Source organism: Oncorhynchus keta, chromosome 19 (assembly GCF_023373465.1).
Source record: "Oncorhynchus keta strain PuntledgeMale-10-30-2019 chromosome 19, Oket_V2, whole genome shotgun sequence".
Lineage (NCBI taxonomy): Eukaryota > Metazoa > Chordata > Actinopteri > Salmoniformes > Salmonidae > Oncorhynchus > Oncorhynchus keta.
In genome coordinates, this window is record NC_068439.1 from 47,386,023 (window position 1) to 47,403,749 (window position 17,727).

Below are 17,727 nucleotides of genomic sequence, written 5' to 3' on the forward strand. Positions count from 1 at the left end.
ACCTCTGGTTGCATGTCTTGTGTGATATCGATGAGTGTCCGAGCTGTGTGCCAACTCCTTGAACAGACAGTTCGGTATTTTCAACACATGTATAAGCGGTCATACAGTACAATACGTTTTGTAGGTGATTCTTATGTTGATGATGTAAAGAATATTTGGTGGTCTGCACCCATTAAGAAAATGCCTGTAAAAATGGGTAAATCCACATGCATTGATGAGGGGGGGAAATGGTATGGTTGAGGGGGATGAGGCAAAAGGTATGGCAAATATATGACAGTGTCACCAGAAAAACACCCACACCTCCTCCTCCATGCGTCACGGTGGGAACCACACATATAAACATTATTTTGATTTGTTTAACACTTTTTTGGTTACTACACGATTCCATATGTGTTATTTCATAGTTTGGATGTGTTCACTATTATTCTACAATGTAGAACATAGTCAAACTAAAGAAAACCCTTGAATGAGTAGTTGTGTGTTTGGAAGAATGTGTTTGATTTTTATGATTAAATGACTGATCTTATGTTTTGTTTTATTGTGTTGTATTTTTTTGCTTCCTTGTATTTTGTATGTAACTAGGCCTATGTTGTTATTTTTTTTACTTTTCCTTAGGTCGCAGAAAATTGTGAATTAATTGCCCCCCCCATCTATCTTCAGAGTTCGTACTGTTAAGTGACCTAAACTGGGATATGCTTAACACCCCGACCGTCCTACAATCTAAGTTAGATGCCCTCAATCTCACACAAATTATCAAGGAATCTACCAGGTACAACCCCAAATCCGTAAACACGGGCACGCTCATAGATATCATCCTGACCAACCTGCCCTCCAAATACACCTCTGCTGTCTTCAACCAGGATCTCAGTGATCACTGCCTCATTGACTGCGTCCGTAATGGGTCCGCGGTCAAACGACCAACCCTCATCACTGTCAAACGCTCCCTAAAACACTTCAGCGAGCAGCCTTGATAATCTACCTGGCCCCGGTATCCTGGAAGGATGCCTGGTTAGTCTTTAAAAGTGCTTTCCTCACCATCTCAAATAAGCATGCCACATTCAAAAAATGTAGAACTAAGAACAGATATAGCCCTTGGTTCACTTCAGACTTGACTGCCCTTGACCAGCACAAAAACATCCTGTGGCCTATTTGCATTAGCAAAGAATAGCCCCTGCGATATGCAACTTTTCAGGGAAGTTAGGAACCAATAGACACAGTAAGTTAGAAAACAAAGGCTAGCTTTTTCAAACAGAAATTTGCGTCCTGTGGCACAAATTCCAAAAGTTTTGGGACACTGTAAAGTCCATGGGGAATAAGAGTACCTCCTCACAGCTGCCGACTGCACTGAGGCTAGGAAACACTGTCACCACCGATAAATCCACGATAATCGATAATTTCAACTAGCATTTTTCTATGACTGGCCATGCTTTCCACCTGGCTACCCTTATCCCGGCCAACAGCTCTGCACCCCCCGCAGCACCGCTTCTCCTTCACCCAAATCCAGATAGCTGATGTTCTGAAAGAGTTGCAAAATCTGGACCCCCACAAATCAACTGGGCTAGACAATCTGGACCATCTCTTTCTAAACTTATCCGCCACAATTATTGCAACCCCTATTACTAGCCTGTTCAACCTCTCTTTCGTGTCGTCTGAGATCCCTAAAGATTGGAAAGCTGCCACGGTCATCCCCTTCTTCAAAGGGGGAGACACTCTAGGCCCAAACTGTTCTAGAACTATATCCACCTTCCCTGCCTTTCGAGCACCAAGTTAACAAACAGATCACAGACCATTTCGAATCCCAACGTACCTTTTCCGCTGTGCAATCTGGTTTCTGAGCTGGTCATGGGTGCACCTCAGCCATGCTCAAGGTCCTAAACGATATCATAACAATGGACAATAAAAGACAATACTGTGCAGCCAGCCGTCTTCATCGACCTGGCCAAGGCTTTCAACTCTGTCAATCCCCGCATTCTTATCGTAGACTCAACACCCTTGGTTTCTCAAATGATTGCCTCACCTGGTTCACCAACTACTTCTCAGATAGGGTTCAGTGAGTCAATGGGGGTGCCACAGGGTTCAATTCTCGGGCCAACTCTTTTCTCTCTATATATATCAATGATGTCGCTCTTGCGGCTGGTACCATTCTGTACACTTCCAGCCCTTCTTTGGACACTGTGGTAACACTGGAGTGATAGATGTACAGAGGATGATGTGCAAGTAGAGATACTGGGGTGCAAAAGAGCAAAACTAAATAACAATATGGGGATGTGGTAGTTGGGTGGGCAATTTACAGATGGGCTGTGTACATGTGCAGTGATCGGTAAGCTTCTCTGACAGCTGATGCTTAACGTTAGTGAGGGAGATATAAGTCTCCAGCTTCAGTCAAAACAGAAAGGTAGACGAGAGGTTAAATAAGGAACACAAGGGAATAGAAATCAGGTGTGTGTAATCAAGACAAAACAAAAGGAAAAAGGAAACATGGATCGGTGATGACTAGAAAGCCGAACCCCGTTCCGAGCAAGGAGAGGAGCCGACCTCAGCCGAAGTCGTGACACAAAGACTTACAGATGACCTGGAGCCAGTGTGTTTGGCGACGAATATGATGGGGGGGGGGGGCAGTCAACGAGAGCATAAAGGTCGCAGTGGTGGGTAGTATATGGGGCTTTGGTGACAAAACGGATGGCACTGTGACAACATCTAATTCGCTGAGTAGAGTGTTGGAGGGTATTTTGTAAATGACATCGCCGAAGTCAAGGATTGCTAGGATAGTCAGTTTTAAGAGGGTATGTTTAGCAGCATGAGTGAAGGAGGCTTTGTTGTGATATAGGTTCTAGATTTAATTTTGGATTGGAGATACTTAATGTGAGTCTGGAATGAGTGTTTACAGTCTCACCAGACACCTAGGTATTTGTAGTTGTCCACATATTCTAAGTCAGAACCATCGAGAGTAGTGATGCTAGTCGGGCTGGCGGGTGCGGGCAGCGATCGGTTGCAGAGCATGCATTTAGTTTTACTAGCATTTAAGAGCAGTTGGAGGCCACAGAATAAGTGTTGAATGGCATTGAAGCTCATCTGGAGGTTTGTTAATGCTAAATTGTAATTATTTCGCCACTATGGCCTATTTATTGCTTTACCTTCCTAATCTTACTGCATTTGCACACACCGTATATAGATTATTCTATTGGGTTATTGACTGTACGTTTGTTTATCCCATGTGTAACTATGTTTTGTTGTTTTTGTCACACTGCTTTGCTTTATCTTGGCCAGGTCGCAGTTGTAAATGAGAACTTGTTCCCAACTGGCTTACCTGCTTAAAAAAAGGTTAAATATTAACATTTGAAAAATTAGAATGTATTCTCAGTCAACTCACATGATTACATAAAAATTAAATATACTATATATTGGAATTGTGGATGTTGATTTTGGGAGGCTGCCAATACAGAAAAGGGAACAAACCACTTTTTCTGTTACTTAACTTCAATGAATCACGATCCACCATAGCATGTCAACAATGACAACGGTTGGCTACTGTTTAAGTGATAGTTTGATGGTCAAATCTGTGTATTGGTGTGTGGCCAGCAACTTTTATAGAGAGACAGCAACTAATTATTCATGCCATTTGAGAAAGAAATGTATAGCGTTCTAAGTCCTGCGACCCCAGCGCTTATGACAAAATTAACAGTACAATTGAAGCAATTGATCTTGTCATCATGTTTACTATAAACTTTTCACATTCTCAATCTCAGTAAAAAGGATGTGTAATTCCCCCCAATTCGATGAGGTCAGCTTTTGCAATGTAGTAGCACATACTGTCCACATCATGGAAAGTAGCATAATATAAATTAATTAGATATAAAAAAATATATATAATATCTTAATTTAGGATGACCGTAAATGTAGTAAACTCAGATTTCTCCAATAATAATTTCATATATTTCTTACTAGTTTAACCATTAAGAAATGTAAAATAAATTATTAAGCACAATTTAACTGGGTGCTCTAGAGAGAGCTCCCATTGTGACTTTGTTGCAGCCATTTGTTTGTCGCAACGTTCCTAGTTTTGGATCACTGTAACCACCAAACTTGTCCCCTGTACCTCTCCTTTGAGAATGAAAAAAATATATGTTTCAAGGGATATGTATACTTTCGGAAGGCACTGTAGCACCAGGTTATTGCTCGTTACTCATTCTAATACCTACTGAACCTCCATGTTAACCCTCCTGCTGTGTTCCGGTCGTACCGATTTACAAGTTTTTTTCTCTGAAATATGTATTTCATTTAATCTGATTGTCATAAGGTTCCATGACTTTGTCCATACAGGGCATTTGAACACACAAAATACATTTTGATCGTTTTCATTACATTTTGGGTGTTTTATTTAACTTTTGTACACCTGTGGTGTTCCTGGTCAAAAATGACTGGTCATTAGAAATTAATGGGTGAGGCGACAATTAGCGTTTAAAATTGAGTTCAGGCACATTCATCAGATGGACACACTTCCTCCCCCAGACCCCCACATACATGTGTGTTTGAGCGCACACACACACACACACCTCACTCCCCTTCTTGGCTTCCATAGCAACCTTTCCCCAATAGATTCTTTCCCCCACCGGAACCACACCTGTCGGCATACTTACAAACAATCGCATCATTGTTTCAATAATACATAGGACTTTTCTCGCAGTTCTGGTATGTAAAAAGCTTTTTTGATGCCTTGCTCACAATTCATCCTCTGGCAGCAGAATAACCAAACGATATACTGTATGTAAGGCTCTTGATCATGACACTGGTGAGGAGGAGAGAGGCCAGGAAACTGACAGTGAAGATTCATTAGAGTAGGAAGTGTCAGAAGTTGAAGACAACACAGAATATGATCTAGACCAAGAGACAACCGATGTGGAACAATCCATTGATGAGGTAGAGGGCCCTGCTGAGGTTGTTGTTACATTCCGGTCAAAGAATGGGAATTTGTCCTGGTCTTCATCCCCACCTGAGAGGAGAGGTTGGCTGTCGGCTGAAAATGCTATAAGGATGACCCCAGGGCCAAGGAGATATGCCATATCCTGGGTTGATGACATACAGTTGAAGTTGGAAGTTTGGAAGAACTGTTTGGCCATAATAACCATTGTTATGTTTGGAGGAAAAGGGGGAGGCTTGCAAGCCGTAAAACTCCATCCCAACAGTGAAGAACGGGGGTGGCAGCATCATGTCGTTGGTGGTGCTTTGCTGCAGGAGGGACTGGTGCACTTCACAAGATAGTTTTTTATTTATTAAATGAAGACTGAAAAAACACCAAAACGAAACTTAATGTCTAGTAAGGATAAACAGCACAGTACCAAAGACAGGATCCCACAAACTACAGGTGGAAAAAGGCTTGCCGGTGGAAAAAGTATGATCCCAAATCAGAACCATACCCGGCCAACAAAGAAATAGAAAACATAGATTGCTCACCCTAGTCACTCCCTGACCTAACCAAATAGAGAATTAACTTCTTGATGCACCCATCCCGTTAGCGGGATCATTTTCGTCAACATCCGCTGAATTGCAGAGCACCAAATTCAAATGAAATTATGAAAAATATTTAATTTTCATGAAATCACAAGTGCAATATAGCAAAACACAGTTTAGCTTGTTGTTAATCCACCTGGCATGTCAGATTTAAACAACTTTTCGGCGACAGCATACTGAACGTTTATGTAAGGACATCTCTCTCAGCAGACAAAACATTACAAATAGCTAGCAGCCAAGTAGATTGGTCACAAAAGTCAGAAAAGCAATAAAATGAATCGCTTACTTTTGATGATCTTTGGTTGTTTGCACTCACAAGATAATTTTTATATCCAAAAACCTCAATTTGGTTGGCGCATTATGTTCAGAAATCAACAGGCTCGAGCAATCACGGCCGGGCAGACAAAAATTCCAAATAGTATCCCGTAAAGTTCGTAGAAACATGTAAAATATTTTTTATAATCAATCCTCAGGTTGTTTTAACAAATAATCGATAATATTTCAACTGGACTGTGGCTTCTTCAATAGGAGAGAGAGAGAAAATGTCTGCTCCAAGCTGTTGCGCATGCAAAATGCTGCTGGCACCCAGCCATCCAAGGACGCGATGTGATCTTTCTCGCTCATTTTTCAAATTTTTCAAAAAAGCCTGAAAATATGTCTAAAGACTTTTCACACCATGTGTAAGCCATAGGAAAATTAATCTGGTTGATATCCCTTTAAATGGAGGGAAGGCATGCAATGGAACAGGGAGCTTTCAAAATAAGAGGATATTCCTATTTCCTCAGGGTTTTGCCTGCAATATCAGTTCTGTTACACACTATTTTGACAGTTTTGGAAAATTTAGAGTTTTCTATCCTAATCTGACAATTATATGCATATCCTCGATTCTGGGCTTGATAAATAAGCAGTTTCATTTTGGTTCGTTTTTCATCCAAACCCCATACACTCGACAGGTTAAAAGGAGCTCTACGGTCAGGGCGTGGCAGTAGCCCCCCCAAAAGGTGCGAACACCGGGTGTAAACCTGCACCTATTAGGGAAGGTCCGGGTGGGCATCTACCCTCAGTGGCGGCTCCAGTGCGGGACGCAGACCCCGCTCCGCTCGTGGCTCTGCCAACTTTGGTGGCGCCTCTGGTGCGGGGATCGTCACCGGAAGGTCCGGACCTTGAATCATCGCCGGTGGAATCGAACCGTGGATCATCGCCGGGGACTCCGGACCGTTGATAGTCGCTGGTGGAATCGAACCATATATCGTCATCTGTGGATTCGAACCGTTGATCGTAGCCGGGGACTCCGGACCGTAGATCGTCGCAGAAGGCTCCGGACCGGGAACCGTCGCTGGATGCTCCATGCTCCGGACCGGGAACCGTCGCTGGATTCTCCGGACCGCCGACCGTCGCTGGATTCTCCGGACCGCCGACCGTCGCTGGATTCTCCGGACCGCCGACCGTCGCTGGAGTCTCCGGGCCGCGGATCGTCACTGGAGGGTCCGGGCCACGGATCATCACTGGAGGCTCCGGGCCACGGATCATCACTGGAGGCTCCCACAAACTACAAACTACAGGTGGAAAAAGGCTGCCTAAGTATGATACCCAATCAGAGACAACGATAGACAGCTGCCTCTGATTGGTTGGGAACCATACCTGGCCAACAAAGAAATAGAAAACATAGATTGCCCACCCTAGTCACACTCTGACCTAATCAAATAGAGAATTGAAAGGATCTCTGTCAGGGCATGACAGGTATGTTCAAGCAACAACTCAAGACACCAGTCAGAAAGTTAAAACTTGGTTGCAAATGGATCTTCGAAATGGACAATGACTCCAAGCATACTTCCAAAGTTGTGACAAAATGGCTTAAAATGTCTTATGGCTTGAATCCCGCTAACGGGATCGATATGATAACAGCCAGTGAAAGTGCAGGGCTCCAAATTCAAAACAACGGAAATCTCCTAATTAAAATTCCTTAAACATAGAAGTATTTTACACCATTTTAAAAGATAAACTTGTTGTTAATCCCACCACAGTGTCCGATTTCAAAAAAGCTTTACGACAAAAGCACAGCAAACGATTATGTTAGGTCTGCACCTATTCACAGAAAAACAGCCATTCTTCGAACCAAAGAGAGGAGTCACAAAGAGCAGAAATTGAGATAAAATGAATCACTAACCTTTGATGATCTTCATCAGATGACACTCATAGCACTTCATGTTACACAATACATGTATGTTTTGTAAATCTTAGTTTACATTGGCGCGTTATGTTTAGTAGTTCCAAAACATCCGGTGATTTTGCAGAGAGCCACATCAATTTACAGAAATACTCATAATAAACATTGATAGAAGATACAACTATTGTGCATGGAATTACAGATACAACTGCTGTGTCAGATTTGGAAAAAGCACACCATCTGAGTACAGCGCTCAGACAACAAATCAAGCCATACAGATATCCGCCATGTTGTGGAGTCAACAGAAGTCAGAAATAACATTATAAATATTCACTTACCTTTGATGATCTTCATCAGAATGCACTCCCAGGAATCCCAGTTCCACAATAAATGTTTGATTTGTTCGATAAAGTCCATTATTTATGTCCAAATACCTCATTTTAGTTTGCGGGTTTAGCCCAGTTATCCAAATTCATGACACGCAGGCCAAACGAAAAGTCAAAAACTTCCGCTTACAGTCCATAGAAACATGTCAAACGAAGTATAGAATCAATCTTTAGGATGTTTTTAACATAAATCTTCAATAATGTTCCAACCGGAGAATTCCTTTGTCTTCAGAAATGCAATGGAGCGAAAGCTAACTCTCACATGAACGTGGGTGACCAGCTCATACCACTCTGCCATACCACTGACTCATTCAGCTCCCATTCCCCCCTCCTTCACAGCAGAAGCATAAAACAAGGTTCTAAAGACTGTTGACATCTAGTGGAAGCATTAGGAAGTGCAATTTGACCCCATAGACACTGTATATTCAATATGCAAAGAGTTAAAAAACTACAAACCTCAGATTTCCCACTTCCTGGTTGCATTTTTTTTCTCAGGTTTTTGCCTGCCATAGTTATGTTATACTCACAGACATCATTCAAACAGTTTTAGAAACTTCAGAGTATTTTCTAACCAAATATACTACTAATATGCATATATTAGCAACTGGGCCTGAGTAGCAGGAGGTTACTCTGGGCACCGTATTCATCCAAGCTACACAATACTGCCCCCAACCATATTAAGGACAACAAAGTCAAGGTATTGGAGTGGCCATCACAAAGCCATGACCTCAATCCTACAGAAAATTTGTGGGCAGAACTGAAAAAGCGTTTGCGAGCAAGGAGACCTACAAACCTGACTCAGTTACACCAGCTCTGTCAGGAGAAATTGGCCAAAGTTCACCCAACTTATTGTGGGAAGCTTGTGGAAGGCTACCCGAAACATTTGACCCAAGTTAAACATTTTAAAGGCAATGCTGCCAAATACTAATTGAGTGCACTTACACTTCTGACCCACTGGGAATGTGATGAAAGAAATAATAGCTGAAATAAATCATTCTCTCTACCATTATTCTGACATTTCACATTCTTAAAATAAAGGGGTGATCCTAACTGACCTAAGACATGGCATTTTTTCTAGGATTAAATGTCAGAAATTGTGAAACTGAGTTGAAATGAATTTGGCTAAGGTGTATGTAAACTTCCGAATTCAACTATAAAATCCTGCCACTATTAAAAAAATTGAAATGGTTTCAAAAACAAAATGTACTTGTTAAACTTTGACTCAAAGTAGTTTGTGACAAACAGCACAATATGTTTCGTCTGAGTATGCTATAGTCAAAAACGAGTTGTATGAGCTCAGGTCAATGAGGCCATAAATAGCAAATAGAAGTTGAAAACTTGTAATGTTCACAAGAACTTAAGTTGATAAAAAAGATCTAACACAATGTTAGATGATAATATATGTATTATTATAGATTTGTAATTAGCTATAATGTAATTTTGGACCGGGAACACAGAATTAATTAACATGAAACGAACACAACAGGAGGGTTAAGAGTGTCAGTTATTTGTTTTACTGATGCAGCTGGCATGTATACTGTTGAGTCGCCAGTGTACATGGACACACAGGCTTTATTCAAGGTCAGTATAAAGTCATTAGTAAACACAGAAAACTATAATAGTCCAAGCAGGCTGCCCTGCGGTACACCACATGTTTTGCATTAGAGATGTTTCCATTAAAGATTCATACGTTTTTTTCAGCAATATGTTATGATCCATTGATCATAACATATTTCTGAAAAACATGGATCTTTAATGGTGGCAGCAAAGGCTGCACTGAAGTCTAATAAAACAGATCACACAATCTTCGTATTATCAACTGATGAAAGCTTACTGTTCCCTTTAACGTGCTAGAAAGCTAAATTATATTTTAAATGGCTCTTTTTAGATCAAAAGTTTATAACTGTTGTTTGTTGTTGTTATTGTTGTTTTCCGCAGGTGACCACTCTGCATCATGGAAAGTACTTTGCCATGAAGCGGGTCAGTAAGAAACACATTGTTGCTAAGCGACAGGAGGAGCACGTCCTGTTTGAGAAGAGGATCCTCAAAGCCATCAAGAGTGACTTCATTGTCAGGTGATTGTGGGGTGCTAGGTGACCGCTGACCTCTAACCTTTAATTAACATCCAAGCATCATTATTTAAGCTCACACTTAAATCCTCATTCTTCCCTTGTCAATCGATGGCTTTCATTGGTCACTTAATAAAGTACCATGAAATATAAAGAAAAATCAGCAGACACTGCTGTAGACCTCAAAGCTCCAGGAGGACTGAGGATACTGTACCAACTTTAACCCTGTTTTCTCTCTCTTGATGTTCAGGCTCCATTCTGCCTTCAAAGACACTCGCTACATCTACATGATTATGGAGTTCTGTGTAGGAGGGGAGATCTGGACCAAGCTCAAAGAAGTGTGAGGAAACATGGCTGACTAAGGGCGTTTTCACACATAGTTTTGAGCTATAGAATCAGAGTTTGACTATTTTGTTACATTGTATTTTTTTTCATTTGATTCCATTGGTTTCACATTGCCAAATGTCAAATGAACTAAAATGTCTCAACAAAACCACATGTCCATGCAAGTAATTTGCTATTTGACAAACATTCTCACATTTCTCCATTTATGATGATAATGAAGCGTCACTTGTGTGTCCAAATCTTCATATTACTTTCTCTTTGGTGTTCCAACAAATTGCGGGAGCATCGGATACACTCATAAATGCTTTGCTACTCACAAAATGTTTCAGAGATCTGAAGTTATGATGTTGTGTGCATTTCATAAAATGCTAAGAGTTCAACAACCAATAATAATGTGCGACTCTGGTTCTTTTCCTGTGTTTGGTCCGAACCACACCACGGTATGAATTAAATCGGACCAAGACCACAGTTTTTAAATGAACCATGATGCACTGTTTAGTGCGCTCCCAAGTGCCGAACTAAGGGGGTAAATGTACCAGAGTCTGGAAAAAACAAACAAACCATTTTGGAGTGAAATCCCCCTAAGTCTTCTCATTCAGATAAACACAACTGAGGTTGTAGATTCTTCAAGACATTTAATTAAGATCAACATTGTATTGTCTGCATTGTCTCTGTTTTTTACAGTGGACGATTTGATGAGCCCATTGCTGTATTCTGCGCTGCCTGTGTAGTGGAGGCCTACGCCTACCTTCATAAAAAGGGCATCATGTACAGAGACCTCAAGCCTGAGAATCTGATGCTGGATGCCAAGGGCTATGTTAAACTGGTAGGTGCTACATTACGCTTTCCCTCTGTCACTGCTTCAATCTCTTGTACTTTTTATCTCTTGTCACATGTTTCTGTGTACGTGCCTTCTAATCTCGGCATCCAGAAGTAAATCTTGCTTGCATGTGAACTGTCCAGCTATGAACATTAATGTATATCACAAGAGACTATGTACTTGCGACGCCAAATAGTTAATGCATTCATAACTCTGTGTTTGGATATGTGTGGGGGTTTGAATGTGTGTGTTTTTACACCTAGGTGGACTTTGGCTTTGCTAAGGAGTTAGTGCACGGTAATAAGACCTACTCATTCTGTGGTACTCCGGAATACATGGCCCCAGAAATCATCCAGAACCAGGGACATGACTTTGCTGCTGACTTCTGGTCCCTGGGCATCCTAGTCTATGAGCTGCTGGTGGGGAGGTACTGTACACATCCGCACAGAAAGATTTAAAGCAGCTTGACATTTCAGTTAACAATTCTTGATTTTTGTAAAGTATTATCTAAAATACTGTTTTACCCTCAGACTGTTTTACCTTTCAGCCCTCCATTCTCCAGTTCTGAGCCCGCGAAGATCTACCCTAAAATTTTGGACGGGGTGCTCAAGTTCCCACCTTACATGGGCGAGGGGGCCAAGTCCCTCATCAGTAAACTGTGCAGGTGAGAGATGGGCCACCCTATGTTCTGGGGTGTTAGGTGCTGTTCTAACTGTCTCAGTTAAGTATAAGTGTTTTGATTGGTTGTTGATGTTGTGTTATGGCCCATAGGTCTCGACCGGGTCAGAGGCTGGGAAACACCAAGAATGGGATTAAAGATGTACGCCACCACAGGTAACAATGATGACCCAACCGTCCACTGTGTATGACCCATTATTTGGTCTCTCTCTCTCTCAGGACTCTCACCCTCTCCCCATTTCCTGTGTTCCACTCTAGGTGGTTCAGCAGTATGAACTGGCACAAGCTGCGTGTGGGCCAGGTGGAGGCTCCTACAATCAGACTCATACGTAAGGTCAGTCTAGCCACAGCAGGTAACTTTAAAGGTGTCCTTCGAAGGATTTATAAATGGGTATGAATACTTTATCATTTTTAGGGACATTAGTTTGTACACTCTATGGTCTATAACGGCTATTCCCAAACTGGGGTATGTGTACCCCCAGGTGTAAGCACAATCTGCCGGGGTATGCCAAATAAAAATGTGGTTGATATTTTCAAATAGTCAATTCAGATTTGTTTTTCTCGCCTGAGTAGCCTCGTTTCACTGCCAAAATAAAATAAAATGAAACCACCTAGGTCAAATATGTAGCCTAGTCAAGTAATTAACATCCAATCACATTGCGGCAGGGTAGCCTAGTGGTTAGATCGTTGGACTAGTAACCGAAAGGCTGCAAGTTCAAATCCCCAAGCTGACAAGGTAAAAATCTGTTGTTCAGCCCCTGAACAAGGCAGTTAACCCACTGGATGTCATTGAAAATAAGAATTGCTTGCCTAGTTAAATAAAGGTTAAAATATTAATTGTTACTCTCTCGTGGGAATACCAATAACGGTCTGTATGTAGCCAAACTTAGATGCTGCTCATTCTGGATAAATGGTCCAAAAAAGTAAGACCTGCCTATATAGAGAAAGATATCAGCTCTACTGGTAGTACTAGTACTACACCTGCACCTGTTGAGTTGTTCTGCTTCCACGAGCACATCAAATGTGAGCATCAGTAACTCTACATTTGTTGCTAGCCCAGCTAGCATGGACACTGACAGTTGTGAATCTGATGCACCTAGAGAGCTACTCCCCTCTTACCTGGGAAAGCATCGAACAACAAACAGGGATGTTGGACAATAGAAGAGGTGCAAGTATGATGAGAACTACATTGATTTGGGAGTAGTGCCTTTCCTCAGCCACGGTGTGTTATATGTGTAATGATTTTTGGAGCGAGAATTAAGACAATTTGAGTAGTAATGTCACGAACGTCGTCAGGGAAATGACCGGACCAAGGTGCAGCGTGATGAGCGTCCATTTATTTTGAATGTCGCCAACAAAAACAAGAAACAACAAACACGAACGTGAAGCTTACTAGGGCTATACAGGCCACTAACAAAGTAATCTACCCACAACTAAGGTGGAAAAACAGGCTGCCGAAATATGATTCCCAATCAGAGACAACGATAGACAGCTGTCCCTGATTGAGAACCATACCCGACCAAAACATAGAAACAGAAAACATAGAAATAAAGAAACTAGAATGCCCACCCTGGCCGAACCAAAATAGAGAATAAAAGCCTCTATGGCCAGGGCGTGACTGTACCCACCCCCCAAAGGTGCGGACTCCGACCGCAAAACCTGACTCTATAGGGGATGGTCCAGGTGGGCATCTACTTCGGTGGCGGCTCCGTTGCAGGATGCAGACCCCGCTCCACCTCTGGCTCCCCCCATTTTGGTGGCGCCTCTGGACTGGGGGCCCTCGCTGCAGGCCCTGGACTGGGGGCCCTCGTTGCAGGCCCCGGACTGGGGACCCTCATTGGAGGCTCCGGACTGGAGGCCGTCGTTGGAGGCTCCGGACTGGAGGCCGTCGTTGGAGGCTCCGGACGGGAGGCCGTCGTTGGAGGCTCCGGACGGGAGGCCGTCGTTGGAGGCAGGATATCCTGGGCCATAGAGACGCACTGGCGGCCAGATGTGCTGTGCCGCACCAGCCGTCCTGGCTGGATGCCCACTCTGCACAACGCATCACCGGGGGCAAACTACCTGCCCTCCATGACACCTACAGCACCTGATGTCACAGGAAGGCCAAAAAGATCATCAAAGACATCAACCACCCAAGCTACTGCCTGTTCACACTGCTACCATCCAGAAGGCTAGGTCAGTACAGGTACATCAAAGCTGGGACCGAGAGACTGAAAAACAGCTTCTATCTCAGGGCCATCAGACTGCTAAACAGCATTCACAAACTCAGAGAGGCTGCTGCCTATATTGTGACCCAAACAATGCAACTTTAATAAATGGATTGCTAGTCACTTCATACAATGCCACTCTAAACAATGCCACTTTAATCATGTTTACATATCTTACATTACTCATATCAAATGCATATACTGTATTTATACCATCTATTGCACCTTGCCTATGCCGCTCGGCCATCGCTTATCCATATATGTTCATATTCTCATTTACCCATTTAGATGTGTGTATTAGGTTGTTGTTGGGGAATAGTTAGATTACTTGTTAGATATTTCTGCACTGTCGGAACTAGAAGCACAAGCATTTCGCTTCACTCACATTAACATATGCTAACCATGTGTATGTGCCAAGTAAAATCTGATTTGATTTGAAATAGACTATGTAAATCTCGACAAACAGAAAATACTTCCCTCCCTACCTTGTAGGCCCTCCTAGTATCCAAGACTTGGGTTGACAATCTCTGAATGTCATTAAACTTTTTGTTATTTTGTAACAGATGTCTCTTTCCATTCATCATATGGCCGTTACACAGTTTGGATTGATAGATTTTATTTGTCCTAAAAAATTCATATACACACATTCTGCAATGCAGATGTAGGACAACAGTGGCTAGAAAACATTTCCTAGAAAGGCAGCAACCTAGGAAGAAACCTAGAGAGAAACAGATCAGGGTTTCATAGCCAATGGCAGAAGTGCAGAAACTGGATCAGCAGCACGACCAGATGGACCAGTTAGACTGGGGATGGGGACAGCCAGGAGTCATCAGGCCATGGTGCTAGGGCATTTTCACTGCAACCAAGAGTAGAATTTTGTACTCATTTGAAAACAATAATGCAATTATTCATAGCATTTTGGTGTGGAAGGCTAGTCTAGGCAGGATAATTGTACAAGATCAATAGGGGAGCTTTCTGAGCTGCATGTATCATGTCTTCACTGTTCTTTTATGCATATAATGATGCACCTGGCCTCTCAGGTGCATATCAGCTATTCATATTTGTTCTTGTGGATTCATAATGATAATTGATGCAGCTTTGAATGCTTTTATGCGTGGTATGATTGCTAGTTAGCCTACCGCAGATCTGGACAAATTATCCACCTACCACTATTGTCACTATGTATCACGTTTCAGGAGAAGACAGTGTCAAAGTAACACAAGTTTATTAATAGAACAGGGGGCTGGCAAAACGACAGGTCAATGGCAGGAATAGATCAGTAATTCAGATCAGAGTCCAAAAGGTACAGAATGGCAGGCAGGCTCAGGGTCAGGGCAGGCAGAATGGTCAAAACCGTGAAAACTAGAAAAAGACCGGAGCAAGGGGAAAACTGCTGGTAGGCTTGACGAACAAAACTAACTGGTAACACACAGAGAGCACAGGTATAAATACACTGGGGATAATGGGGAAGATAGGTGACACTTGGAGGGGTTGGAGACAAGCACAAAGACAGTTGAAACAGATCAGGGTGTGACACTGCGAATGGTGGATAGAGGGCAGGATAGACAGTTAGACTGGTTGACAATATTATGGTATAGTAAAAGTTAGCGTGTGGAAAAGCATAGTGCACATTAATATATGGGAGGTGCATTGCAAGCAGATGAGGAAATTTGGCTAGGATGGAAGAAAGTATATAAGAAATCCACAAAAGAGCTAATGTAAACCCGGGAAAAGACACACACTCCCCTGTGCCCAATAAAAAGAAACACACAACCCTCCCCAAAGCAAAATAAATATGTTTGATTATCCTCCCCTATTTTGGACCTCAGTAAATGTGTTTTGCCCTTAAGTAGCTGTCATATCCAGTGTGACTGTCATTCCCAGGCAGCCAATGATATGAGCTCCCCTTCCCCCCCTCTTTTCCTCCAGGGTCCGTGCTACATCAACTTTGATCGCTTCCCCTTCGACCAGGCTCTGGCTGATGAGGAGTTCTCCGGCTGGGACAAAAACCTCTGACTTGAACCAGAACCTGAACCAGTCCAAGTGAGTCAGAGTTCAGAGGTCACGGGTTCACTGATAGATTTACCCAGATCAGACTACTTCTTGGTGACATTGGTTTACCTCTTACCCTTAAGACTCTGAACGCAATGTAGGGGTAGGGACACGTGTGCTCATTGAAAGCTGTATGTGTGTGTTGTGCCCAAAAGAAAGATTCATTCTTTAAAAAAAGTTTGGATGTAATGTCTCATGCTGGACAAAGATATGGTTTTACCGTTGACCCTCATTGTACTTTGTAATTTAGGATGGCATTATTGTTAGTCTCTGTTGCTTGTAACATATACTGTCTGTATAGAATACTCAATGTATGTGTTTCACATTATAATAAATGTATATGTCACCAATGACCCTTAAATGTATACATAGAGGAGAAAAGGTGCTTCAGTACATGCCAACACTGCTGAGTGGAGGCTGAACAGGAATGCAGTCTGTTCTAAATGGAATCCTATACTGTGGTTTGGTACAGAGCACAGGTTTGGTATGACGTCAAGTACTATGTAGTATTTGAACATCATTACACACTTCCTCAGTGTCTGTTAGCTTGACTTAAGCTATTTTACTTGACTGTGGTGAATCAATCAAGTCATCAGACCTCTAAGGACAAACAACTCTTATCAGGAGGGAATAACAAACAACAAATATGCATAATCTGTGATGGTGGTCTGAAGTACATCTGATTTATATTGGATTAAAAAGGAACTGGATGATTGATCAACATGTTTGGTACAAGGGGAGTACAAATTGCCATTGACAATATTACTATTATGATTAATAATATTTTGTATATGATGCCAAGTACAGCTTCCAGTGTTTGTTACTACTGTTTTTCATTTGTGTAAATCTTCCAGGCCATCTTTGTATACTGAACAAAATATAAATGAAACGGTGTTGGTTTCATGTTTCATGAACTGAAATAAAAGATCCCAGACATTTTCAATACACACATTTGTTTACATCCCTACTAGTGAGTATTTCTCCTTTGCCAAGAAAATCCATCCACCTGACAAGTGAGGCACATCAAGAAGCTAATTAAACAGCATGATAATTACAAAGGTGCACCTTGTGCTGGGACCAATAAAAGGCCATTCTAAAATGTGCAGTTTTGTCACAGAACACAGAACACAATGCCAAAGATGTCTCTGAGGGAGAGTGCAATTGACATGCTGACTGCAGGAATTCTATCAGAGCTGTTGCCAGAGAACTGAATATTAATTTGTCCACCATAAACTGCCTCCAATGTTGCTTTAGGGAATTTGGCAGTATGTCCAACTGGCCTCACAGCGTGTTCCAGTTCCCACCAATATCCAGCAACTTCGCATAGCCATTGAAGAAGACTGGGACAACATTCCACAGGCCACAATCAATAGCCTGATCAATTCTATGCAAAGGAGATGTGTCACACTGCATGAGGGAAATGTTGGTCACACCAGATTCTGACGTGTTTTCTGATCCACGTCCCTACCTTTTTTTTAATGTATCTGTGACCAAC

The 17,727-nt window shown here is 42.2% G+C and overlaps 1 protein-coding gene across 5 annotated transcripts in view; it reads left to right on the forward strand.

The window, feature by feature from the left end:
* LOC118398382 (cGMP-dependent protein kinase 1-like) overlaps positions 1 to 17,179 on the forward strand; it is a 37,094-nt gene extending 19,915 nt beyond the window's left edge. For all 5 annotated transcript variants that reach the window (XM_035793658.2, XM_035793657.2, XM_035793655.2 and 2 more), the window contains 8 exons: positions 10,000 to 10,136; positions 10,381 to 10,470; positions 11,160 to 11,301; positions 11,559 to 11,722; positions 11,843 to 11,959; positions 12,067 to 12,129; positions 12,232 to 12,307; positions 16,110 to 17,179. In XM_035793658.2, coding sequence (XP_035649551.1) covers positions 10,000 to 10,136; positions 10,381 to 10,470; positions 11,160 to 11,301; positions 11,559 to 11,722; positions 11,843 to 11,959; positions 12,067 to 12,129; positions 12,232 to 12,307; positions 16,110 to 16,196 — 876 coding nt within the window. In that variant the 3' untranslated portion in view covers positions 16,197 to 17,179. The remainder of the gene's footprint in view (positions 1 to 9,999; positions 10,137 to 10,380; positions 10,471 to 11,159; positions 11,302 to 11,558; positions 11,723 to 11,842; positions 11,960 to 12,066; positions 12,130 to 12,231; positions 12,308 to 16,109) is intronic.
* Positions 17,180 to 17,727: the final 548 nt, after the last annotated feature.